Source organism: Gambusia affinis, linkage group LG04 (genome assembly GCF_019740435.1).
Source record: "Gambusia affinis linkage group LG04, SWU_Gaff_1.0, whole genome shotgun sequence".
Taxonomy (NCBI): Eukaryota; Metazoa; Chordata; class Actinopteri; order Cyprinodontiformes; family Poeciliidae; genus Gambusia; species Gambusia affinis.
Genome location: NC_057871.1, coordinates 4,860,583 through 4,886,678, shown reverse-complemented (window position 1 = coordinate 4,886,678; position 26,096 = coordinate 4,860,583). Strand labels below are relative to the sequence as shown.

The window sequence follows — 26,096 nt, the reverse complement described above, 5'->3', positions numbered from 1 at the left end:
CGTCAAATTTTAACAAACAAATTGCTTTTACCGCGACAATTGTGTGAAATTAAATTAATTATATCCCAACTTCAGAAGATTTGCCTTTACCTTTACAGAGCTCTTTTGGTTCCTCTTAGCAGTCTGTAGCTTCTCATATTGACGTCATCAAACCAAATTTCAGATCTACCATAACTGACTGACACCTGTTGGCCTCAGGTTTGCAACCAGCTTGTGACTGAAAAACCAGTAACCTCCTCCCAGACGATGACATGAACTTGTCAGTTCCTCTGTCCATTGTAGTAGCTGATATATTGTAAAAATCCGGTAGAAATGATGCACTAATCGAGTTATGTTTACATAGAAACAACGCTCGTGAGGCTTTGTTTGAGAGACTTGAGGTCACGTGGGTCGGTTGTGTGCGGCGCTTGGTAAGGTCCATTATGTGCGACTCTTGAGAAACGCATTCCCTTAACAACGTCTACTTGGTCGCTGGATTTTTCTGACCGTTTTACGTTATCAACTAGATCCATTAGCGTCACCTTTTCTTTAAAAATAAATCGGAATTTAGCATCAAGACCTAATTTATTTCCTTTTTAGTTATTGTTTATGGTTATGTTTTATTTTGGATATTTGAAATGCCATCCAGTTCCAGTGTTGTTTTTTTTACATTAAAGTTTATTGGTCTTTGAGATGCAAACTTGCTTGAAAATGGCGTCAAAACATCATTATCGTTTATGGCAATAATTTCTGGGACAATTTATCATCCAGCAAATTCTGCTTCTGTGAAGCATCATTCTGAACGTTGTAAAGCACTAAAAATAACGGTGATAACACAGAGTACTATGTCCTGTGTTGTCCACATTTAACCATTTATTTTCAGACTCAGGTTGACACATTACTTTCTATCTGAAATGTTTTTGTCCCTGCCAACACACACACACAAAATATCAACTTTGCTTAGAATCGTTTGTTGTAAATATCCAAATTTCCACCGAAATCCTCCGGCGGGGCGTCTTCTTCTAAATGTGGCTGGGATTTTTCCCCCCAAACGGTTCTGTGCTGAATCGTTCACGGGGATCCATTTCACTCTCCAGCTGTGATTCTGGAAAAAAGCAGCTGAAGCAAATCAGCCAATCACAAGGGAAGCTTTTTTTTTCCTTTCATTCCCTTCAATTTTTAAAAACTCTTCATTCATCAACAACTATGTTTCCATATAAATTGATATAAAACAGGGGTAAAATTAAATACAAGAAATAAAATTAAAAAAAGGAACAGAATAACTTTGAAATGTCCATTTTCAAGGCAAATGCTCAGATTTTTTTTATAAAATTTTGCTCCTTCAAGAGCCACAACATAGTTTCCATATTCACTTTAGTTTGTTCAAAAACAGACAAAATGTTCCTCAGTCTAACAGCAGCCTACGGTGGCAAACAGTGCATGCTCCAGTCTGTCAAGAACGTATTACAAAAAAAATAAAAATAAAAATACACATTTAAAAAAAATAAAATAAAACACATCATCCTGTACAGACATGGAATTAAATTCACATTGAGTAAATTAGTGAAATAGCAAAACACTGGCAATCAGAACGTAGTCTTTTTTTTTTTTTTTTTACTCCCTCAATGCTAACATGTCGCGTTTCCTGGAATCAGAGTTCAGAGAGCTACACCTTTTTTTTCTCCGTGTGATACGGTCTGGGGTCAGAGGTCACAGGGACTCTCATGCATCAGGCAACATGTGGCGACATGAGTGTTTCCCACTCTGAGTTCACTGCATTTACGGAGGGAGATTCTGCCGATTATCTTCCGACTGGTCTTACGTGTAGTTCCCACAGAAGCCCTTCAACTCGATCCGATGAGGTTCCTACGTCTGCGCAGGATTACCGTCACTCAAAACAGACGTTTTTATTAAAATATACAAAAAACAAATTTGATCTAAACAAAGTCCATACTGCTCATCTGAACCGTAGGAAAAGCTACGCTTGTAAACCTATGGTAGGAGGTTCTTGGAGGCCCAAAATTAATCCGGATCCAAAAAAACTAAAGCTCCAGAAAGGATGAAAACTCAATAAATGAGTTAAATGGGGTTTTTTTTAATCATGGTTTCCGGTAAGGGGCGCGGCAGGATGATCCAGTTGGATTCCTCAGGCGAACAGTCGAGTGGAAATCATACGGAGATCTCGTAGGTGGTTCCCCCGACGCCGGTTACCTTCTTTACGCCGCCGGCCGGAGGTTTGTGGGCCGGACTCTGAGTCACCGGAGAGCTCAGGTGGTCTGCGGCAGGTCTGCTGGGTGAGGAGACCAGGTGAGAAGGGGAGGAAGTGGTGGAGCAGGACGAGGAAGAGGAGGAGAAGGGCTGGCCACCATTGGTCCGACTCCGAGGTTTCATCTGGATCAGCTCACCTCTGGGTTCATGAGAGAAATACATGAAAACACCAGGATTTAGAGCCTGTGGTATGATGAAAGTTATTCAGAGGAGGATCAGGATAATCAACTATTTCATTCCTGTTCTACTAAAATATATACAACTGTGCAAATTAGAATTGTATATGGAAACACGGCAATGTCAATAAGATGTTTTTGAGCTAAATCTGCAACAGAAACTCTTCTTCACGTCACACAAGTCACGTGATCAATAGCCAGATGTTACTAATGGTGGAAACAACAAAGAAGATGACAGGAAGTGGTAGGAGGATGATGGTTTGTTTTTGTTTTGTTTGTTTTCAGAAAATGAGCGGCTGGCTCCATCTCACAGTACTGCTCAATTCATAAAAGTTGTGTCATTCAAACATGTTGAATCTAATGCTCTTCTGTAAAAACTGCAACTACAATTTCCCCAAAACGCTGGATACGTAGCCGCTCCCAGGTATAAGGAGTTTGTCGCTCCAACACCTTAATAAGACGTGACGTCTCTTCTGATTGGCTGATGGATGATGTCAGTGCCATGGCTGAATTACAAATACATTTTATGTAACATTTTACATCCGTTACTGCCATGATTTTTGATGACTAGCTGCAAACTTATTTAGGTGTAATTTTAATTTAAATCCTTTTTAAATAGAAACAACACACTTTGGAAATTGTTTTTGTTTTTTTAACCTTAGCAGAATATACAGAAAGATCTGCACGCCGCTAGAGTCACTTGGATAAAAATGAGCTAAAACCATTTATTTAGAGTGTTTTCACACCTGATAGTCTGGTAGATTCGGTTTGATTGGGGACCAAAGTTGCAACATTTGTTACATTTTAAGCTGCTGCGGTTCACTTTCACACTGCGGTGTCAAAAGATCCAGCCTGATTAGAAAACCTATTCCCCTCCTCACTTGTGGTGACGCTACACCAAGAATTGACCTTAAGAGGTGGGCTCATTTGGACTCTCAAGTTTTTTACTTTGCGCGCAGTGTGGCAGGGTCGCATTGACCCTGCGTGCGCTTTAACTAATTATTTTGTGTGATTTGGGGAACTGACAGTCTAACAGGACAACCCAGACTCTGCCTCATCGCTGCCCGACCGTCAAGCAAAGACAGTGAGACGGTTAAGTGGTGAAACAGCTTCACTAACATGCAGTCAAGCTCTACAGCGCTCTGTTAATGAGCTAATATTCAAATATAAATTGTTTGTTTTAAGTAGAAATGGTGAAAAGCTGCTCTGAAGCATGGTAGTGAGAGACAAACTCTGCGGTGTGCAGGGTGGAACGGTGAAAAGGAAAGGACTGAAAACGAATGTTGATGTGAAGAGAAGGTCATGCAGACTCCAAACAAATCAGAGATGCTGTCGTTTCTGTGATACATCAGCAAAAGTTTCCTAATCAAATTCCAGAAGTGGGCAAAATTTTCTATTTCAATGGGGCAGAATGTTACAATATTTTAAGAAGTATGAAAGCTGAAATTATCAAAAGTCGCATCATAAGTCTCCAGCAGAAGCTGAACGTTTTGAAATATGAATTGTTGACATCGGTTGAAGTACGTGGAATTAGTTAAATGCAGTAAAACTTAAAAAACATGAAATAATAAACGTAGAGAAACAATCCTAAGAAATGAGATTGCTAAATTGTGATTTAGATTTAGTTTCTTTTTATACTCTGCAATCTCACTGATTCTAAAGAGAAATAAAACCTTAAGTGAGAAAGCTGAATGCATTCTCAAAAAAACAAAAAACAAAACCAGATCAGCACAAGAACAACAGCATCAAACACAATGTAAACGAACCCGAGTGATGATGACCCCAAGCCTTCAAATCTAATGGTTGACCTTTGGACCTTTAAACTTTCATTAATTTATCCAAACCAATAGCAGCGTATAAGAAGGTGGGGCCTTTTCGCCCTCTGGAAACTTTTTTTTTATCAGTATCTTTAAAATTATAGCGGCAGAAATATTCATATTTGCTGCACAAATGTTTGACAGCAATTCTGTTAGATTTGAAGAAAATGGCGGCACCAAATTCACTCCTTTTGAAAACCTTCACAAATGAGAGGAAGATGAGCAAAGGAAGAGGAGGAGGAACTCACAGGAAATCTGGCAGGAGGAAGAGGAGGAGAGAGGGAGAAAAGGAGGAAAAGCAGGAGGAGCATCAGTCCAGTTTCTGACAGGCATGTAGCTTTCTCAAGAGTTAGCAGCAAACCAATCGTCAGGGTCAAAGGTGAAATGCATACTCACTTTGGTGCTTGTATGGCTCCTCCCATCCCTCCACCTTCCCCTCCTCCTCCTACGCCCGCGGCGTTGGCGCCGGCCGACGCGGACGCCTTGCGGACCAGGCGGTACTGCATTTCAGCCGCCGCTGCGCTTGAGTACGACAGCGACTTGCCCAGCGGCGGGGGGTGGGCGGAGAGAGGCGAGCGAGCGGACGCGCCGCCGGAGCCCAGCGGGACGTCGGTGGAGCGGGTGCGGTACGGATAGGCGTGGTGGGGGGCAGCAAAGCGGGGCGGGCGCGAGGAAGAGGAATGGTGGTGATGATGGTGGGAGTGGTGGTGGTGGTGATGATGATGATGGTGCGGGGGAGGCGGGGCTGAGGAGTTGGCGGGGACGGTGTGGGTGTCGCCAAGGAGGCGGTCCCGCTCCGGCGGAGGAGGCGGGGAGGAAGACGAGGAGGAGGAGCGATGAAGGAAGGGGTGGTGGTGGTGGGAGGAGCGGTGATGGTGATGGGGAGACTGGGAGGACTGGGACTGCAGGTCGGCCTCTCTCTGCTGGGACAGGAAGGGCGAGCCATAGCCGCCTGTTGCTGGTGTACAGGGTCTCCCCGTGGGGGGCTCAGGGGCCACCGCCGCCGCTTTGTCAAAGTCTTCGCCCGCCAGCAGGCTGTCGTACGACAGGCTGCCGTTACGTGACGGGTGGTGAGGCGGCGGTGTCTGATTGGCCAAGCTTTTGAAGCTGGTGGAGGTGGTGGTTGCCTCGGAGATGTGGGCGGCGCCAGCCGAGCTGGAGGACCGGGATGCCACCGCCGACAGCACAGTGGGGTCCGAGAAGGACGGGTAGGAGCGGCCGCCCAGCGAGTAGCCAGGAATGCCGCCGCCTCCACCAGACTCACGCCCCGCCTCCCTCCGTTCGCCGCCGCCCACCACCCGGTCCGACGCCGCGTCCCGGCGGTCCAGGCTGGGCTGCGAGCGGAAACCAGGCTGCTGGCTGGCCTGGAGGAGCGAGGAGGTGGAGGAAGAGGAGTCCCTGGCGCTGCCAACGCTCTCCCCTCGACTCAACTGGAGGAGGCAGAAGAGGGAGGAGACAGAAAGGAGGAGCAACTTAAAGGGGCGGCGTCATGTTTTCAGGACAGGTAGCTCTACTTCGACATATTTTTACTGGAGTAAAAGTAAAATGCTGTCATCCAAGAAATTACTCGAGTAAGAATATAAAGTATTTGGTAAAAAGTCTACTCAAGTTCTGAGTAACTGATCAAATCATCAATCATTTAATGTTTTAAAAAATAACAGACAGACAAAGATAGAAAGTTAAGTGGAAATTTTGAGATTTTAAGGAGCAAAATGTCAATAATTCATATCAGTAAAAATAAAAGTCAAGCAAAACAAAATTTTTATTTTAATGAAAAACTTATGAAACAAAACTGCAGGTGTGTCTGTGTCTGGTGAGTTTTTGGTTAAAACATCTTTGTTCTTCATTCAGTGGGTAGAAAATCCAGAAATTTTACTCTAGTAAGTAAAAATACCTCAAAATAAAATTATTTATGTAAAAGCAAGAAGTAAAGCATAGAAAAAATACTCCTAGAAAGTAATTTTTTTTGAAAAAAGGTCAACCCAACTCTGGGTACATAGTTTCATTTTGTAGCGAAGCCTTTTAACTGCCAAATGAAGCATTTGACTTTGTTAATTATGATATATATTGAAGCGACTGGGACTCTCGTCCAGAATTTAATTGGTTTGAATCTTACCTAAAGATCAGGGATTTCTTTGTGTCGACGGATAACGTTTCATCAGAAATCACATGTGGGGTTCCACAAGGTTCGATCCTGGGACCCTTAATATTTAATATCTGTACTTTCCCAATAGCTCAGATTATCATGCATTACAATGTTAACAGGTGACTCTGAACCCATCCAAGAACTGGACAGATAAATGTGTGGCTGTACAGAAACAAAACTGAAGTTATTATCTTTTGGACAGATCTAGAGTCAATGCACAGCTTCAATTTTTACAGCTATAAACTTGTAATATATATGTAATGAACTTAAAAAGAAAAAAATCAAGTAATTATGTCACTTTCATTCATTTTAAAATGATATCTTTATTAAATATGATTTAAAAGAAATGTTTTTCCTGATTTATTACCTTGAAATTGGGATTATGTCTCTTTAAAAACTCGTACCGTTTCTGAAACTCACCATTTATCCTCCATTAACCCTTTAAGAACGTTTTTACCAGCCCTTCACTGTCACATGAGGGCTTGTCACGATAAATTCTGCTGGACGATAAATTCTCCCAAAGGTTTTTGCGATAAATGATAAAATTATGGTTTTGAGACCATTTTTAAATAACATAATGGTTATAAGATGTTAAAGAGAAACCTTTTAAATGCATTTAAGACATTTTACGGCCTTAATTTAAGATACATGATCTGTTTTAATGATGTGAGGACAATCTGGTTTAGTTAAATATTCTCTGCATTTGCAGCAGAGGAAGACGACAGCAGAAGTAGACAGACAAGATGGAGGCTGTTAGGACATTGATGACACATCAATAATAAAATGATGGTGACAGCAACAGGAGACAGACTGGTTGTAATCAGAAAGGAAAACTTTTTATTCTGGAGAAACAGGAGAGGAGTTCTGGATACTGCTGGAGAGTCGGGTGGATCTGGACCAGACATGGGGACAAATACTGAGAATAAATCCAAATTAACGTACAGAGGCAGCTGATAACTTTTCATCATTAGACCATTAGAGACAGAATCTAAAAGACTTAAATACTTCAGTTAGCTTATAAATCACTGAATGGCTTGGCACCAAAACACATGAAACACCTGTCGTTGTCGTAGCAACCTTCCAGACCTCTCAGGTCTTCTGGTTCTGCTCTCCATTCCTAGAACCAGAACCAAACATGGAGAAGCAGCATTCAGCTTCTATGCTCCTTTATTCTGAAACTGACCTACAGAAAACTGAAAAACTGCTGAAACACTGAGCTCCTTTAACTAAATGAAGGCTGGAACTCACCTGTAGTTGTAATATCTGACTCGCGTGATACAAAAAAGTGTTTAAATTGTCGTTTTGAGAAATACATTTATTTTAACATAGCTGGTCGTTTTCAGTAAAAATCACAAGATTTTTCTAAATTGGCGTGTTTCAATTAAGCAAATTTATTTCTGTAATTTGTATTTGAGCAACTATATGGCCAATGGAAACGCAGCTACACTGTAAAAACTGAAAATGGTGCCAAGTAATTTTGGTCCAGTTTCTACTCCAAACAGCTTAATACACTTCAAATGAGGCAAAACTAACTTATAAATAACCTTTCAGTAAGACGTAGAAGCTAAATGCTGAAACACGAAAACATGAAAAATGTCTTGTTATAATCTTTTAAAAAAATGTTGTTATATGTGAATTAATCTGCCAATGGAACAAATACATTTTCATCAATATAAAAAAAGAATATCGACTTAAAAAAATCTCATATTTCTCACGGATAAGTTAGGTTAGTATTATTTTAAGTGTACTAAGACATTTGCACGAGAAACTAGATAAAGATAATTTTGTGTTTTTGCAGTGTATTACTAGAGGCAGCCATTTTCGTCTGGGAAAAGGTTCTGTTCAGTATTTGACCCATGTCCAGATCAAACAGGAAGGGAACAGGAAAACCACGCTCCAAACGGAGAGAGAAAAATGATTTTAAAATAATCACTTACTGATACTGATCAAATGTAAGCCACTGAAACCAAGATGGCCAACGAAAAATCAAAAGGAAAAAAATAAAATACAAAATGGAAATGCATTAGATTGATGTGATAAAAGAAGCAGAAACAAAGAGAAATGGATCAGAAACAGACAGCAGGTTCTCCCTGGGTTCTGCCCGTCCGCTGGCACGGCGTTACCTGGTTGGCGTAAGCATGAGTGAGCGTCGTGTGGTTCTTCCCGGGGCTGTAGGTGGGCCGGTACTTATACATGGTGGGGGTGGGAGGAGCTTTGCCCAGCAGGCTGCACTCTGCAGGAAGGCATCAACACAGGTCATCGGAAAACACATCGCAGCAAAAATCTGAATAAAATTTTTCATTTTTTAATACCAGATCTGATTTTAATAAAAATAAATTCTCCCTGTCTTTTCTTAAAAAGAAAATTTGAATCTTTTATTTCAATCATGATGGAGTATTATGACCAAGCTACAAGATGTTTTTTGTTTAATTATGAGAATATAATTATATTAGCAGAACAAAGATGTGATTTTACCAGAAGAACATAATTAGAAATGAATAGAAAAAGTAACTTCAATGAATTGAAACCCGTCTGTGTGATTCAGTTGTTTGCATAATAATTTCAAAGTCCTGCTACTGATAACAATTTGATGCTGATGTGTTAAAAGATGAAGTATTTATTTATCTGTAAAACCAGAATCAACATGCAACTTCAAACAAGCTCAATTTAATTCTTTATTTTCCGTGAAGCAGTTCTCATAAATTCAGATTTTATTCTGTAATATTAGTAGCTTTTTTTCTTGTATTACTCCTACATTCTCACACTGCTACAACTAAATTATTGCAATATTCTGACTTTTTAGCAAATGTCACTAATATTTCACCATAGAGTTGATTTTAATTCAAATTCCAAATAAATAAAATTTGTAAAACACACGTCAAACAAGATGGTAGGCCTTGAGCATGCTGGCTTCACTCGCTCAGACTGAGAACAAGATTCATATTTTCCAAAAATTAATCCGTTGAAAATCAAAAATTCAATTAAAACTGAGATTAATGTCTTCTTTATTTATGGAAGAGGAAAAGCTGCAGTCAGAGGTCGGTGATGTTTCGTTACCTTCTGCGTTCCTTTGGCCGATTCCAGGGTAACGCAGCTCTGGTTTCGGAGGCGGCGGAGGCTCGGCGTCACATGACTGACTCTCCATCATCTCAAGACTGGACTTGGACTGCAGAACCGGAGCACACGTGATAATAAGAAACTTTAATTTAAAAACATAAAAACTCACCGAGTTCAGCTCAACAGTACAGTAAGTGACTCGCGCCGCCTCAAGCAGCTATAAATATTTCCTCCAAACTTTGACTTTAACACAGAAAACAGCAGATTCTTCTACATGGCAGCCAGGATGTGAAGAAGTTGGCAAGTAACTAGATACATATACATTTACTTTTTTGAAAAAAATTTACTTTTAGTAATCTTTTTACTTCGCCGTACTTTTTACTCGAGTAATTTTATTATGAATCATTTCTACTCTTACTTGAGAAAATTTCTAGATTTTCTACAAGTCAAACAAACCAGTTTTTAGTTAAAGAAAAAATTTAAAGAGAAGTTTTATTTTTGTTACTTATATAAATTTTTTGTCCTTAAAATACCCAAATTTCTATAAAACTTTATATTTAGTCTGTATTATGTAATTTTTAAATATTAACTGAATTCATAGGGTAAATTGAATTCAAAGTATTTTTACAAAATGTTTATTTTCTCTTGAGCACAATTTTTGGCTACTATACCCACCTCTCAGACATTTTATATATGTCTCAAAATATAATTTTGAAACATTATGTTATTCATTTGTTGTTCCGTATCTGAATTATTGTTTAGATGTGTGGAGCAACATCTATAAAAACACTAAACCAGAACCTGTGAGAATTTTATAAAAAGTGAATGGTAGAGTACATACCAATAAATTGTTTAAATATGCTGGTTAATTTAAAAATGTTATGTTTAAAGCTAGAAAGAGATTATTTCCAATTAATTTATAAATGTTCTTTGTCTTAAACTCAAGTGACAGAAATAACAGAAAGAAATGTTATTTCAAAAGTAAAACTGCATGCTACTTTAAGACAAATTGAGTAAAATGGAGTAGTTTGGATGAGGAGTTGGAAATTATATTCTACTACTATATCAAAACATTTCATAATACAAATATATTAAGTCTATTACACTTTTGAGTCAACAATGAAGAGTTTAAATTGTTAATTTAATGTACATATGGCCCAGAAAATTGTGTAATTATTGAGAAAGAGTCTGGTTTATAAGAGATTTTTCTTCTTCCTCCTCCCTGTATACTATAGTAAGGCTGCAGGATGTTCATGTGTGTCACATCCATGCAAAAACTGCTGCCATCCTGCATGCAAAGCTATCTACTACCCACACATGCAAAGCATCTGTTTAGCACCAAACTAAACATTTAGCTAAAGATGGAGGCGTTTCCCCAGCAGCAGGCGTGTCGCTCTCACCCGGTGCAGGTCTCCCTGGATGCCGTTGTCCAGGATCTTGGCTGCCAGTTGAGCCTCGGTGAGCTGCAGCCGCAGAAACGGAGGCTGCACACTCACTTTCTGCACGCACTTCTTCCTGCCCAAGTACCTGCAGAGACAGCATGGCGGTGAAGCTAACCAGCACACAGGAGACGCGCTCATGTTACAAGGCGTAACAGAGATTCTGTTCAACATCAGGGAGGTCTGAGATATTTAGAGAAATTAACCTGTTTGGACATTTTACAGTTTAATTGCCAGAGACTAACAATAAATCCAGGAGCAGTAGCTTGTTCAAATGTGAAAAATTTATTTCAACAAGATGCAAAACTCGCTGAAAGGAGAAAACCAATTTTTTTTTATTTTATTTTTTTTACATTTTTGACCAATTTTTTTTTTAAAGTGTTTAAAACAAGAAAAACCCGTTTCAGCGAGATGCAAAAATCTCTCAAAGAAGAAAGCTTTCATGTTTTAGCCAAATTTAAAAAAATGTTTAAACAAGAACATTTTTGCAAAGTGCAAAACTCATTGAAACAAGAAAACTTTCATAGTTTAGAAAAATAGAAAAATAGAAGACATCTTTAAATAAGAAAAAAAATCATAGTTTTAACAAGATGCAAAACTTGTTAAAACAAGAAAATTTTTACGTTTTAGTCAAATAAAAAAACGTGTTAAAAACGAGAAAACCGTGTTTATAGCAAGACGCAAAACTCACAGAAAGAACTCACTACAATGAGATTTATCTTATTAAAACAAATTTATATTCTCTTTTAAATAAGAAGCATTGTAACACAAAAACAGCAACATCTTTTGGGATTCTTAGACATTGTCTAGAAGAATTGGGGTGAAAAGGAGAGTCATAAGTCAGAGTTTATGCCTTTTTAACAAATCAACCTGTCAGTGGAGTGCATTTTATCTCCTTTCATATAACTTTCTAGTTATATCTAGGTTTAAAAGTCGCTTTGTTAAAATTAGGTACTCTGTTTTAAGGAATTTTGCATCTTTTTATAAAAAGAAACACCCACACAAAAACTGTTTTTGCAAGGTCAAAAGGCATAAAAAAGTATTAATTTTCTCAAATGTCCGGGTACATATGGATTCGGCCTCTCTGCAGATTTTACTCTGTACCTACAGAAACTCTACCAACTCACCTTGGTGCCTGGGAGCTGCAGAGAACATGAGAGACGTTCCTCCAGCAGCCATTAGTGAAAGGATTCACTCCCCCTCGAAACTTTCCTGTCACCTAGAGTCGAAGCGACAGGTCGTCAAAACCGCAGCGTCAGAGCTGAAAACCTTGTTTATGTTCTGGTGAGTAATCTCTGTAGCCAACAGTGGGAACAATCCTCCGTGTTTTCTACCTGCTCGTTGGTTGTTCTGCCTCTGGCCACGAGCACGACGTGGAAACCGGTGAGCCCGGCGACAGGGATGAGGAATAAGCCTGCAACACACATTACAGCCAGCCTGGCAGCACAGCGGGTCAAGGAGGATGAACAACACAGGCCTGCAGTGGAGCACACACTGGATTATACTTTAGTTTTTCATCTAGCTTCAATAAATATGTAAGAACATAAAGCAAAATGTCCCCATAGCATTTTATGATCTCCTAATCAACATATGTTTAGTAATTTCATTGTTTTTGTTGTGACACCATGTTATGTTATGTTATGTTGGTTCGTCTTTGTCCTAAATGTATTCATTTTAATGTGAACCTACTTTTGTTGTGTTTATTTTATTTTTGTGGTTGGTAGAGCAATACCTCTTTTTGTTAGTGCGTATAAACCAAACATTACAGACTGATTGGTGAATAAATGGAACAGTTAAAAAAAAAATCTTTACCAGGACATCTGGCAAAATCCAGACTTCATTTAAGGAAACAGGATCTATTATGCAAAACTAGCATTTTGCATGTTTCTATTATTTCAATTTGGGTCTCAACTACTTCTAAAAACAGCCCAAGTGCTTTAAAATAAAGAAAAGAAAACTTAAGTTAATGTTTTTCACTGTCTAGAAAATGAGCCGTTTTAAAAACGTCCTGATTGTTGGGTCACATTCCACAGGCACTGTGTCGTTACCTAGCAACCCAAGCAGAACTCCAGCACATTTGTGAGCTGGTTTTACTGTTGTACAATGGCTGCTGGAAAAGACATAAGTTTTGTTGTTGACTTACCACCGAGAAACCACATGCTGCATTCTTGTTGTTGGTGCAAAATGCTACACTTCTGCTTTTCAAAGATGCACGGTTGCATAGTTGCGCATTTGTTTGCAACTATTTTCACATGTGAGTGTAAACATTGAGTTGGGGCTGTGGACAGCAGCAGCTTATTTGGATTTAAAGTGACAAGATGTCCTAAAACAGCTAGAATCCCATTATCTAAGAATGATTTTGTGCAGAAAATGTAATGAACATGTTCTGTATCGTCCATCGACTTATCTTAACCTGTTCACGGAAGCTTTCTGGATCACCGTTAAAGGATACGTAACAATGGCGTGCAGGTGGCTGATGTTCTGCCGGTGATAGAGAATGAAGAGCAGGCCAAACCCAAACACAGCCATGATGTGAGCCGTCAGAGACAGCAGGAACAGGAAGAAGTAGCGGTAGTTCCTCCTGCCGATGCAGTTGTTCACCCACGGACAGTGATGGTCAAACTCCTGAAGAGTCACAAATAAAACAGGATTCCCTCAGTTATCGTTGGTTTGAGCCATTAAAGGTTTGAGTTTGAGCTGTGCAAATAAACAGTTGGAATAAAACATTTAGATCTGTTTGAAGCAGGCTGATCCACCAATCAACAAAACTGTATTAAATATTCATTTCATTTGATTAATGATAATAATAATTTGATTTTCAGTTTTTTTTATTCTGTCCCTCACAGTTGAAGTGCAACTGTAATAAAAATTACAAACATCTCCCTTGATTGGGAGAACTTTAAAAATCTGCTGCGTTTTCCCCACTGTAATAAAAATATTTCACATGCAACAGTTTATTTCACCGTAATGTGTAATCATATTCATACCACTGATTTGTTAAAATTATCGATGCTTCACACTGTGACCCTATAAGCCGATCCCTGTTCTTAAAACTCTGAAGGGTAAATATCCTCCTCAGGATAAAAATAGTTTTTCCATGTTTTGCTCTGCAGCATTAAAATCTTCCACTGAGAGATTTACCAAATCTGACACTCCTGTTCCAAACCGAGCCTCAGAGGAAAGGTGAATTTTTCCTGCAGGCTCCTCATGTCGCTTCAGTTTTAATCTCTAAATCAGAATGGTGTCAAATTATTCAGGGTGTCCAAAGTGTGGCTCCTGGGTCTTTTGTGGCCCCTGGACTGACTTTGTTTGGCCCCACCAGCACAAGTAGATGATATAAATTGAGAGTTGCATTTGTAATCAGGGTAAAATTATTACTGACATAATTTTCTTGCAGTGGAAAATGTTAAGTCCAACTTTATTAACTAATTTTGTATACATGAAAAATAATTTTTAAGTTTTGGATCTACGATGAACAACATCCCTTTGAAACCGAACTACTTTTTTGATTGATTTTAGTTTTTTTTAGTACTTTTAACTCGATCACTCTGATCTAGACAGAGACGAATGATGATGAACAATAAGAACAGCTTTTATGAATGTCTGTGTCCTTGAACGCACCTCCACACAGTTGTCACAGACTGAGCAGTGGGAGCAGCGCGGCGGTCTGTAGAAACGACAAGTTGAGCACCATTTCATCCGGACCTGGATCCCTCTGATCTCCACCGTTTTGTAGAGCGGAGCGCGGAAATCATCCTCTTTGTCCTCGTCTTCGTCCGCTGCACGTTTTTAGATTTAAAAATGAAACCAGTAACTTAAGTTTGGAGGCTTCTACCTCCTCTATAACTACTTTCATTCGCTCACCTCTTGGGAAAATGCCAGGGTCCATGAATGTGGCCATGCAGAAGTTAGCCAACACCAACAGGAAGATGACTCCATTGTAGATGGGAACGGCAACGGAGAACTGCTCAGAAAGCCACGGACACCTGAAACCCCGACAGCGCCGCGTCAGAAACCAAAATAACACACGTTTTCTCTGACTGATGCAGAATGGGTCGGTGCGGTTCGGTAAGCCAAGGCAAATTTATTTATATAGCACATTTTATGTACAAGACCATTCAAAGTGCTTCACAGAAAAATCAAGAGTAAGAGTTTAAAAACAAATAAGGGAAAAAAATAATCGACAAATTAATTAGGAAAAAATACTTTCAGCTAAACTACTGTTTTCAGTGCGCTATTTGTTTCCATTCACTGCAAAAACATGAAATCTTATCAAGTATTTCTGTTCCAGTTTCTACTGTAAATATCTCAGTACACTTGAAATAAGACAAAACTAACTAATAGGAAACCTTTCAGCAACATACAGGAGCTCTTATCTTTAAACTTTTATCACCCAGTTTTTGTTGGAAAGAAATGATTGAGTTTATTTTCATTTATCACGTGATTTATTGTGACAAGCCTAGCTGTAAGCAGATGTTTAATTTTTATTTCCGATGTTCAGTGTTCACCTGAGACCGAGACGGGCTGCAGGGACAGAGACGGAGTGACAGACTGGATGATGGGCTTTTGTCAGGGTGACAGATGTTGGCCTATTTTCCCTTCACTAATCCACAGATCTGACCGGCCACCGCACTGACCACACACAGATTACATCTCACACACACATGCATACATGCAGAGAGGCACGGCTCTGCATACACAATCACACCTTTCCAGCAGATTTTCTCACTTTTTCCCCACTGCTGCTCTTTTGCCTCTTTTCTCCACATTCTCACTTTGTGACAAGCGGCCGAGCTGAACTGCAGAGAGCAGTGGAGAACGAGTGTTTGGGTTTTGGCTTTGTGCCACCGGAAACGGCAGCAGGGAATGGGAAATCATCAAAAAGATTAAACCAATCATGTTTGCAAACCCCATAAAACTGTCTGAGATGGTTACTCCTGATTCCTTCAGAGAAGGGAGTCAAACTCATTTTTACTTTGGGCTAAATCAACATTATGAATATCCTCAAGGGGTCGGTTGTGGTGAAACGGGTTGATAAAACCCGTTAACAAACCTCTAAAACGTGAACAAACGCTACCCCTGCACTTAATGAGTACTTCTTAAAGTTAAATAATACTGAACATCATTTCACATTGATGTATTTCACCAGAATATGAAAACTACAGAAGAATATTGTGGCCACTGAAAAACATAAAATAATTCTGGCTTAAAATTTCTGACATCAAAAGTCAAAAACCTGAGAAAAATTTCAGAACTTTTACTTTTTTCCTCTGAATTTAGATTTTTTATTTCCCCACAGAATTTCAACTTTTTTTCCTCAGAATTTAGATTTTTTTTTTAAGAATTTTGACTTTTTTTTTAATCTTAAAAGATTAAAGTCAGAATTCTTTTTTTTCTTCAAATAGTCAAAACTGTAAGAAATATTTTTTTTGTGACCCTAATCCTCTTCCGTTGAATACTGCTTTCAATTTATTGGTAAAATATTATTAAAGCATAATACGATTACTCTCAATTAAATAGTTCATACTTTTAAAGAAAAAAGAAAGAGAAAGAAAGAAAAAGAACAACATTATTGTGATTATATTTTTGCTAACGTAGTAAGGACTTTATACTTGAAATATTTCGACTTTATTCTCATAATATAATGACTTTATTCTTGTAACAGAAACTAAACAATATTAATTCTGCTATTAAACAAACACTTTCACCCATAAATAGAAGAAGCGTTCAGCCTCTGTGCATCACAAATCTGTAACAAACTTCCAGAAAACTGCAATCCAGCTGAAATGCTGAGTTCCTTTAAATATAGACTAAAGTTGCTTTTGAACCATAAAAGTTAAACATTGACCAATGATTTCATGTGTAATGATGGCAAAATGTAAAGTTTACTAGTTTTCTCAATTGTTGACTGTGTGGTGTTTTCTATGACTTTGCATGACTTTGCTTTTTTATGATGTAAAGCTTTTTGAACTGCCTTGTTGCCAGAGTAGTGTACAAACAACATACATTTATTTGAGTAACTTTTACTTAAAAGATTTACTTTTAGTAGTATTTTTACTGCGCTGTACTTTTTACTTGAGTAATTTTACTATGAATGAAGGAAAATCAAACATGTTTTAACCAAAAACTCACCAGACACAGTAATCACTGCAGTTTTTGTTTTATGTTTTTTCTTTTCTTTTTGTTTTTTGTTGAAAGAAACTGATTTGGAAAAATTTTCTTTTGTGTAATTTTGTTACCAAAAAAACAAAATACCAAAATTCCCACTTAACTATATATTTTTGGTCCATCTGATAATCCAATTTTTAAATGTTAAATTGTTGATAATTTGATTAGTTACTCAGTACTTTAGTAGACTTTTTACCAAATACTTTTTTTACTCGTACATGAGTAATTTCTTGGACGGCTACATTTTACTTTTACTAAAGTACAATCTTTTGGGTGCTCTGTGTGTGTGTGTGTGTGTGTGTGTATCTGTGTATTAATGTGACTTACGTGAAACAGAAGAAAAGCGTGGTGGACCCAACGAGGAAGAAAGTAGCGGCTGCAACTGGGACGTAGCGGGAAGGTCTGAGGGGCCGACTGGGGGAGACCACAGCGTGCGGCAGAGGCGACGAGGATGGACCCCGCCCTCCGCTCTTACTGCTGCTACCTGGCATCACTTCCTGTGTGCTGCGATTGGTGCTTTCGCTCGCCAACCACTACGTTAAGGAGTCCGTCATTAACGTTCCGGGATAAGCGGAGTCTAGAGCTAAAACAAGGACAGGGTGTATGCAAAGGAGAGGAGGGGTCTGCCTTTTACATAGCACGCTTCTTTTTCTTCTGGGTTTTTTTACTTTGCCGACTGCAAAAGTCACAGATTATCCAAAGGAATTTGTGTTTTTGCCCAAAACGACGCAAACAAACATGTCGAAGAGTAGAAACTATTCTTTTAGCAGTAGAAGTGAGATGAAGGGAATGATCTGCAACTCAATAATCACAGGTTTGGCAGAAATCTTTGTGGTGGAATACAATTTCTGTTAAAAAAGTGTTTGGACCCTTTGAATGAAAGTCATTCCAGCAGAGCATCACCCTGATGTTGCCAGATGTAGCTTGATTGGGAATATAAATTAGGTATGTAGGCAGAGGTAGACCTGTTCAGGTGGAAACAAGAGAGAGAAAAAACATAAACCAAGTGAGGCAGAAACAAAGAAAGGAGAGGAATGATTTGCTGAGGCGCGCTGTTTTCTTCTTCTCTGTGGTCTTCTTCAAATTACGTCAACAGCTCCACACATCCGCATCAAAAAAAAAAAAGAAAAGAAAAGAAGTGCAGCAAAACAAAACGGTTGCAAAAAATAAAAATAAAATTATGCCAACCCCCCTTTTCTCAGCGTGTTGGAGCTTCAGTCCAGGACGTGTGTCAGACAGAGCAGTCTGTACGCGGGCCAGTGCAGGAGGAGTCTGGTTTTCCTGTGTCGGGGCATCCCTAAACCCCAGCGGTGGCCGGCTGAAACCACCTCACCTGCCGGCTACATTCCCGAGGCAATCGCAGGGCAAAAAGCAGGAAGCCACCGAGCGCTTCTTCCCAAAACACGCAGGGCTAAATCCGGCAGACCATCCATTAGTATCCATGCACATGCAGCTGCTGAGTCGTTACACTCAGTGATGTTGTAGGGTAATTATCTCATTTCAGGGCAGGAATGTGGCAGGACTAAAGCCGTCCCTGATGACGGTGTGCTTGACCGTGGCTGTTGGTTATGTAACGGCTATAGGCAGTTTTCCTCTTTGCCTCCTTCTCCAGGGACTTTCCTCTACTCGCTCGGCCCTTCAGAGAGAAATGAAGCTTGGATAACAGCGCTACAAACTTGACCCTTAGGGGAATACGCCTCTCTGGAGGAAAGTGCTAAAACGAACTGCAACAAAATGAGGAGAAGAAGAGATTCCTGATAAATGAGTTCAGAGTTTCCTCTTGAAAAACAGGACAGAGGGATTCCCTCCTTCCTCGTTCAATCCTGTGCTCTGATGGTTGGTCAGGTTGCTCCACCTACAGTGATAAAACACAATGAGAAAACATGAGACACTCGGCCTGTCACAGTAAGTAATAAATCAATCAATCACATGATAAATTAAAACAAGTTCAATAATTTCCATTAGCATGATTTATCGTTTTTCCTCTTTTCTCCACTTCTACCAAAAACTTGATGATAAAAGTCTTTAGTTTGATGTTTTGGTATCAAGAATCCAGTTTTTTTTTTTTAAGGACGTTTTTGTTTACAGAGACTTCATAACTAATTTTATTTGTTATCTTCATTTATTTTGGATATTCAAAATGTCTTCCAGTTCCAGTGTTAAATGTTCATTTAAGAATTAAAGTTTATTGATCTTTGATAATGTTTTCTTGCATTATTATTCTATTACCATTATTTTACTTGAAAATTGCCTCAAAACATCAATACTGTACTATCGTTTATCGCAAAACTATGTAAAGCTTTTGTATGTTAGTTATGAGCTGATCCACTTTTTCACTTTTTTTTTTTTTTTTTACTTTATTTATCAATTTTCACAGCATATTCTTTACAGCATTCATGTTTTATACAGCGCTGTCTTTAACATATATAACCCTTACATAAAACACACACACACAAAAAAATAAAAAATAAAAAATTAAAATTAAAAATAAAGTAAAAGCTTAAAAAACACACACACAATAAATAGATAAATAATAAAGACAAACGAAAACACAAAAATCTGTTCATAGCTGACTAAAAGAATATAGCAGTAGTTTAGTTATGATAAAATACACATTTTAAATGTTTCACTTTTTCACTTCTGATACCGATATTAAAGGTTTAGTATACAAAAGAAACTGCTGAATTGATTTAAAACTTTTTTTTAAAGTACAGACAGAAATGTATTGAATTACAAATTTAATTGGTAACTCTGCACCAGTACAGCACATTTAAATACACTAATAGTGTCAAAAGTTTGGTCAAACATGTAGAAGCAACACAACTTTAATTTGTTTAATCTGCAATTAGGAGTAAAACAGTCAATGTAAAATAAAAACACTTAGAAACTGAAACTGACAAAAACAATAAGTTCTTTCAAACACCATTGTGTTGTAATTTTGCTTTTCAAGTACAATATATTATTTTGTATTTTTATATTTTTGACACTTTTATCTTTACATGAATCTGCATGCCTTCATGTCCTGTCCCTTTGCTTCTGTTACAACTAAATTTGGTACAATAAAGTGTATTTTTATCATATTCATAATGATATTGCCCATAATGAAGAGTTCTCCAGATGGAAATGGATTTCTATGTTTCTGTTTTATAGTTTCTGGTCACAGAGAAGAAGCAGCATTTTGTACAATGAGCAAGCGGTGAAGTGATGACGGATCTGAGCCGACATAAGGGAATCTTAGGATCTGAGGTGATGCTGTATTTCCTGCAGCAACACAAAAAGCACAGCCGACCAACGGAGCTGCTGATCATCTTCTACACGGCCATTATTCTGTCTGCTCTGTGTTCGTCCATCGCTGTGTGGTTTGGCTCATGTACTAGACAGGAGAGGTCCAAACTGCAACGGCCGGCCTCCGCTCCATCTAGCACTTTTATAGGTTTGAGGTTCAGGAAGAAGGGTACTAGCATATCTGCTGATCCTACACATTCTGGACACTTTAAACTAAAACCTTCATATCAGGGCTGTTTCCACAGAGAGTTTCTTTCCTCTTACAGCCTGGGTTGATTTATTCTTCTCTCTTGGGGAAAAAAGTAAGTAATTTTTTAATGCAATGCTTCAACAATCATTCTGGGGTTTATTTTATTTACATATGTGGAAAAAATGGCTGCAAATATAAGTGCATATCGTTCCAATCTTTATTTCATTCATGTAAAAAGTTTACAGATGTTTTCTTTATGTTTGTATTTGAACAGTTGAAAACCAAAGTCCAATTTTCTGATTGTGCACACAATATTAATCAATAAAGCAGATTCTGAATATGAATTATAGATTTACAGTAGGGATGCAAACAATTAATTCCCAATTAATACTATTTTAGATTAGCAATAGACCATGTTCCAAATTATTATGCAAGTGATATTTTCTCAGATTTTCTTAAATGGAAATTTTCAAGTCATGAACTATTACAGTATAAATCAAATTTTATTGAACAATGCTCCCAATGAGAACAATTTTTTTTTTCAAAAATAAAAAACTCAAAATGCACTGTTCCAAATTATTATGCACAGCAGATTTTCTAAACATTTTATGGATTATAAAAAACTGCAAACGGTCATTCTGTGAATGTGCAGCATTAAGTGGTCACATCGATTTCAATTAAAAACATCTTAACAGACCGAGTTACATGTTAACATAGAACCTTCTTTGATTTCACAGCACAATTCCTGCATCCACTGAACTTGTGAGTTTGTAGAAAGTTTCTGCTTGAATTTTTTTGCAGGATGTCAGAATATCTTCCCAGAGCTGCTGATTTGATATGAACTGCATTCCACCCTCAGATCTTCTGCTTGAGGAAACTCCAAAGGTTCTCAATAGGGTTGAGGTCAGAGGTCAGAGGAGGATGGTGACCACACCATGGGTTTCTCCCCTTTTATGCCCATAGCAGCCAATGACACAATGGTATTCCTTGCAGCATGAGATGGTGCATTATCATGATGAAGATGATTTTGCTACTGAAGGTACGGCTCTTCTTTTTGATCCAAGAAAGAAAGTGATCAGTCAGAAAGTTCATATACTTTGCTGAGGTCATTTTCACACCTTCAGGGACTCTGAAGGGGCCGACCAGCTCTCTCTCTCCCCATGATTTCAGCCCAAAGCATGACTCCACCACTTCCTTGCTGACGTCACAGCCGTGTTGGGATGTGGTGGCCGTCCACCACCAATCCACTACTGCGTCCATCTGGACCATCCAGGGTTGCACAGCAGTCATCAATGAACAAGTCTGTTTGAAAATTCATCTTCATGTACGGCTGGACCCACTGCCACCGGTTCTGCTTGTGAGTTCTGGTTAGGGGCCCAATAGTAGTTCATGAACCACAAGCCTCTGGAGCATCCTCCACCTTGAGGTTCCAGAGGCACCAGCAGCTTCAAAGAACTGTTTGCTGCTTTGTAAGGGCATTTTAACAGCTGCTCTCTTAATCTGATGACTTTATCTAATGGAAACCTTCCTCATTATGCCTTTATCTGCAGAAACCCATCTTTGTTCTGAATCAGCCACAAATCTCTTCACAGTACAATAAATATCTAATGTTTTCATACCTTGTCATACGGCACTACACTATCTGATGATTTTCGTCAGCAGAGAGATCCTCTCTTTCCCATATTGCTTGAAACCTGTGGCCTGCTAAATAATGTGGAACATCCTTCTTAAGTAGATTTTCTTTCACTGAGCTCACCAGACAAACTAATTAACCCAGCTCTCTGAAATTAATTGTAGTGATTGAAAGAGCCCTGACACACAATACCATCTATAAATTTAATAGCACAACAAAAAATGTAATCTTTATGACACTGAAATCTAATTTGCATAATAATCTGGAACACGATATAGTTCAATTTGATTAACTAATTTATTTTCATTGTAAATGCCATCCAGAAGAGAGAGTTGCCAGTCATCCTTGAGTGGAGTCAGTTGATACAAAAATAAAGATGGTGGGGTCATTACAGGAAGGCAAAGTGAAAAAACCCAAACAAAAGCAGGTGTGCGACACAAAATCCACTTTATGTGGTTTCGTTTTAAAATATCAATGCTCAGAAAGCTCCTGAAGTTTCATCTTAATAGTGCTCATTCAGCCGAGATGCATGGCAGACAAATTACTGATTTGCTACAGAGGCAAGGATGTGATGACAGAAAAGTGGAAAACATTATACAGAAAAATTGTAACATTAAAAAAATAAATCACAATAGACAAGTGATCAGTACCAATAGAAAATGCAATCAATAGAATGTTCAATAATTTGAAGTTTGATCCAGAACCGCACAGCAATCTGGGCGATGTAGGCAGAAGAAAGGCTTTAGTCATGTCATTAACTAACTCATTTATGCTTTGGTTACCGAGCGACAACCTGTTCAGTAACTTTGCAGTTGCAGTGTCACCAAAGTACCTCTTAACAGCTTGAAAATAAACAACAACACCATGGAGTGACAGGAGAAAAGAGTAAACCAGCTTAAAAGGAAACTGGATAAAACAGGAAAGGCCACATCAACCGTTTGGCAGTATTTCACATATTTAAAACAAAAACCTAATCAATAATTATCAATATTGACTGATATAGTGATATGTTTTTCAGCCATATTGTCCACCTCTACTAGCTTTCTTTCATTCCTGTAAATTATATATATTTATTCTTTATGTATGTGTGCAGACCCAGCCAAATTACGTTTCTGTACATGATAATGGTCAATAAAGCTGATTCTGAGTATAAGTTTTAGATTAATATTCTAAAATTCAAATCAATCTACATATTCTATCTAATCTATTGCATAATATTGTATATTGATATTACACAAATATTAATATGTGTAATATTTCTTATGCATATTAAGAAACAATTATACCACCATCCATGATTGATTACATAGCTATTCATTCTCTAATACTGTGGTTACCTTCTTACATGTGAAGAAGTCCACAGCATCACCAGCTTGGCTCCAAATTCACATTAGGTGTAAACGTGTCACAATAAATCAATTAATTGCATAATAAATTAAAACATGCTCAATAACTTCCATTTTCATAATTTATTGTTTTTCTCTTTCTACCGAAAACTGGATGATAAAGGTCTTTGGTCTCAACTTGCACCTTTTCGTTTTCATAGACTTAATTAATTTTATTTGTCATTTCAGTTGATTTGTTTGTTTATTGGGGATCTATAAAAGATCTGCCAGTTTTAGTGTTAAATATTCATTAGAATTTAAATTTTATTGATTTTGGAGAATAAAATGTTCTTGCATTATTATGCCATTACCATTATATTACTTGAAAATGGTCTCAAAACAACAATATTATTGTTTATCGCAATAGCTTCTGGGACAATTTACTGTGACAGGACTATGAGTCATAATCCTTCAAGAGGTTCTCAAGGAGACAATCTGAGTTAAAGCAAGTTTTCAAGTAAGTCATACATTCAAACTTCTGGATATAAACAGCAAAAACAAATAAAAAAGTCACATGAGAAAAATACCCGCATATGTGTTCATGTAATAATAAAATAAAAAGATCCCTACAGTAGTAATAAATCAAGTGCTCCTGTCCAACGACTTTTGAACACTGAACAGTTCATTTTAGAAGTAGTGGAGGTTAGTGCTTAGTTTTTCCTCATCAGCTGAGGAAAAACACTGCAAAGTGCTCTAAAATATTTCGCAACTCAGCAAAACTCCTTGTCAGATTTGATCAATTCAGATCTCTCATGAACCAGGTGGCTTCATCTGCTGATGGGGCCTAAATATAGGATCATCCAGATGCTCCACGGATTTCTATCACGTTTATGAATAGAAAAATAAACAATAAATATATAATAATAATTTTAAAAAGATCCGTATTTGATTGAAGGAATTAGATGGATTTTTTATGTGCGCAAACTACAGCGACGCCCACAGTGGGCCGTGGGGTGCGGATGTTACTCTGGGATGACAGGAAAATTGGCCAACGGAATCAATATTATTTTTAAATAATGTTTATCTAATCATTAAGGAATCGATGTGGGTAGTCATGCTGTAAAAGTAAGGGTGGAGACAGCCGTGATTACACAGTCCTTACACAGATTACACAGAATATAGACACGTTTCGACGTTGCTGGGAGTCACTTTAAAATACCGACAAAACATACATACACACACCGTTAAGCTCATTCGGTTTTTACGCTGCACCCTGAGCTGCCGTTAGCAGTAAGCTACCCAGGTGTTAGCCGTGGCTAGCTGCCGGCTAATCATTCACCTCACCTGAGAGGGCTTCCAGTGGCCAGGAATTCGGACCCGGCTGAGGGTGTGCCAGTGTGGGTCCCGGTTGGATTATCCGATGAGAACTATTCAGCACAGCTACTCCAGGTCCATATAAAGAAACCCCAGCTAAGCTAGTTCATCCTCAGAGGGTTTGGTTGCAAAAACCACCGATATGACAGACGTTTGTTACTGGAGACAGCTAGCTTAAACGGGGTTAGGAGGCGCGAGCAGCTCCCTGCTTTCATAACCTGGTTGCTCCGAGATGAAGGCAGAGTCTCTGCGACAACTCAGTGAATATAATCCACACAAGATGATAACCTCCTCTCACGTCTCCAGGATGTTGGTGGCCAACAGACTCCCAGAGGCCGACAGATTCCTCACAGCCACAAAAACTCCAGCGCCTGGGTCCAAGACCAGAGTTGTCGTAATAGAAATAACACTGATTGGGTATCACGACTGTCAATCAAGTCATTGGCGTATACTATTGGCTCTGAGGCCAAGCCCCGCCCATCAGAACAGGTAACGTCACGATCGCTCCAAATCGTGATTAAATTGATAGCAAACACAGTGCGGCACAGTCCGACGCTACTTTCAAATACCTATAATTTTTTACATATTTTTTAAACGTGATCGACACACAAGCTCAATCTGACAAGACTTCTTACTTTTATGAGACACTGACAAACTAACGTGTAGAGGTCTGCAGATTTATTCCTATACAGATATTCAAGCTCTATTACACAGACGTATTTGCACATTTTGCCTACTAAATAATTGTACTAAAATAAGAGTAGCACATCCTCATATATATTCTTATTCATATATTCATATATTCTTATCTATATATTTCCAGTTGAGAGTAATACAATATTTTTGATTTTTTATATACCCACTTCATTAAGTGAAGTTATTCGCAGTAGGTATAGTATCCAGAAATGTTACTCAAGTAAGATGTACTCAATGTAACTGAAGGGAAGGTAATATATGTAGGTGGGTCAAACCTCCCTTACTTTGGGAGGCTTAGTTGCAATATAAAATTGTGATATTGTGTGCGTGAAGCTAAAAAGTTTTTTCCCCCGTTTTTTTTTTTTTTTTTTTGAATATTATCGCCTTTTTTCTTTTCTAAATCATCTTTGGGCAATAAGGAGTTGCTGATTTTTTTGTTTTGTTTTGTTTTTGTTTTTGTCAAAATTACTTTTGGCGAAAATGACTTCCGACATTATTTTAAGAAGATGACAATCTGGTGCATTTTTTCTTGAAATTTCCTCC

The 26,096-nt window shown here is 38.3% G+C and overlaps 1 protein-coding gene across 2 annotated transcripts; it reads right to left on the bottom strand.

Annotated features, from left to right (window-relative positions):
* Positions 1–832: 832 nt before the first annotated feature.
* On the bottom strand, positions 833–25,259 carry zdhhc5a (zinc finger DHHC-type palmitoyltransferase 5a). Of its 2 annotated transcripts, XM_044114064.1 has the most exons (13): positions 24,828–25,259; positions 17,378–18,905; positions 14,747–14,868; positions 14,504–14,661; positions 13,335–13,507; positions 12,217–12,319; positions 12,010–12,101; positions 10,844–10,970; positions 9,444–9,552; positions 8,510–8,619; positions 4,637–5,670; positions 4,489–4,495; positions 2,251–2,386 (listed from the first exon to the last, which is right to left on the bottom strand). In XM_044114064.1, the coding sequence occupies exons 2-13, from the start codon at positions 17,539–17,541 to the stop codon at positions 2,381–2,383; spliced, it is 2,205 nt and encodes a 734-aa protein (XP_043969999.1). In that variant the 5' UTR covers positions 17,542–18,905; positions 24,828–25,259; the 3' UTR covers positions 2,251–2,380. The 2 variants fall into 2 exon arrangements, with proteins under 2 accessions (XP_043969998.1, XP_043969999.1); XM_044114063.1 differs by lacking the exon at positions 4,489–4,495 and having other exon boundaries at positions 833–2,386.
* Between the last annotated feature and the right edge of the window lie 837 nt (positions 25,260–26,096).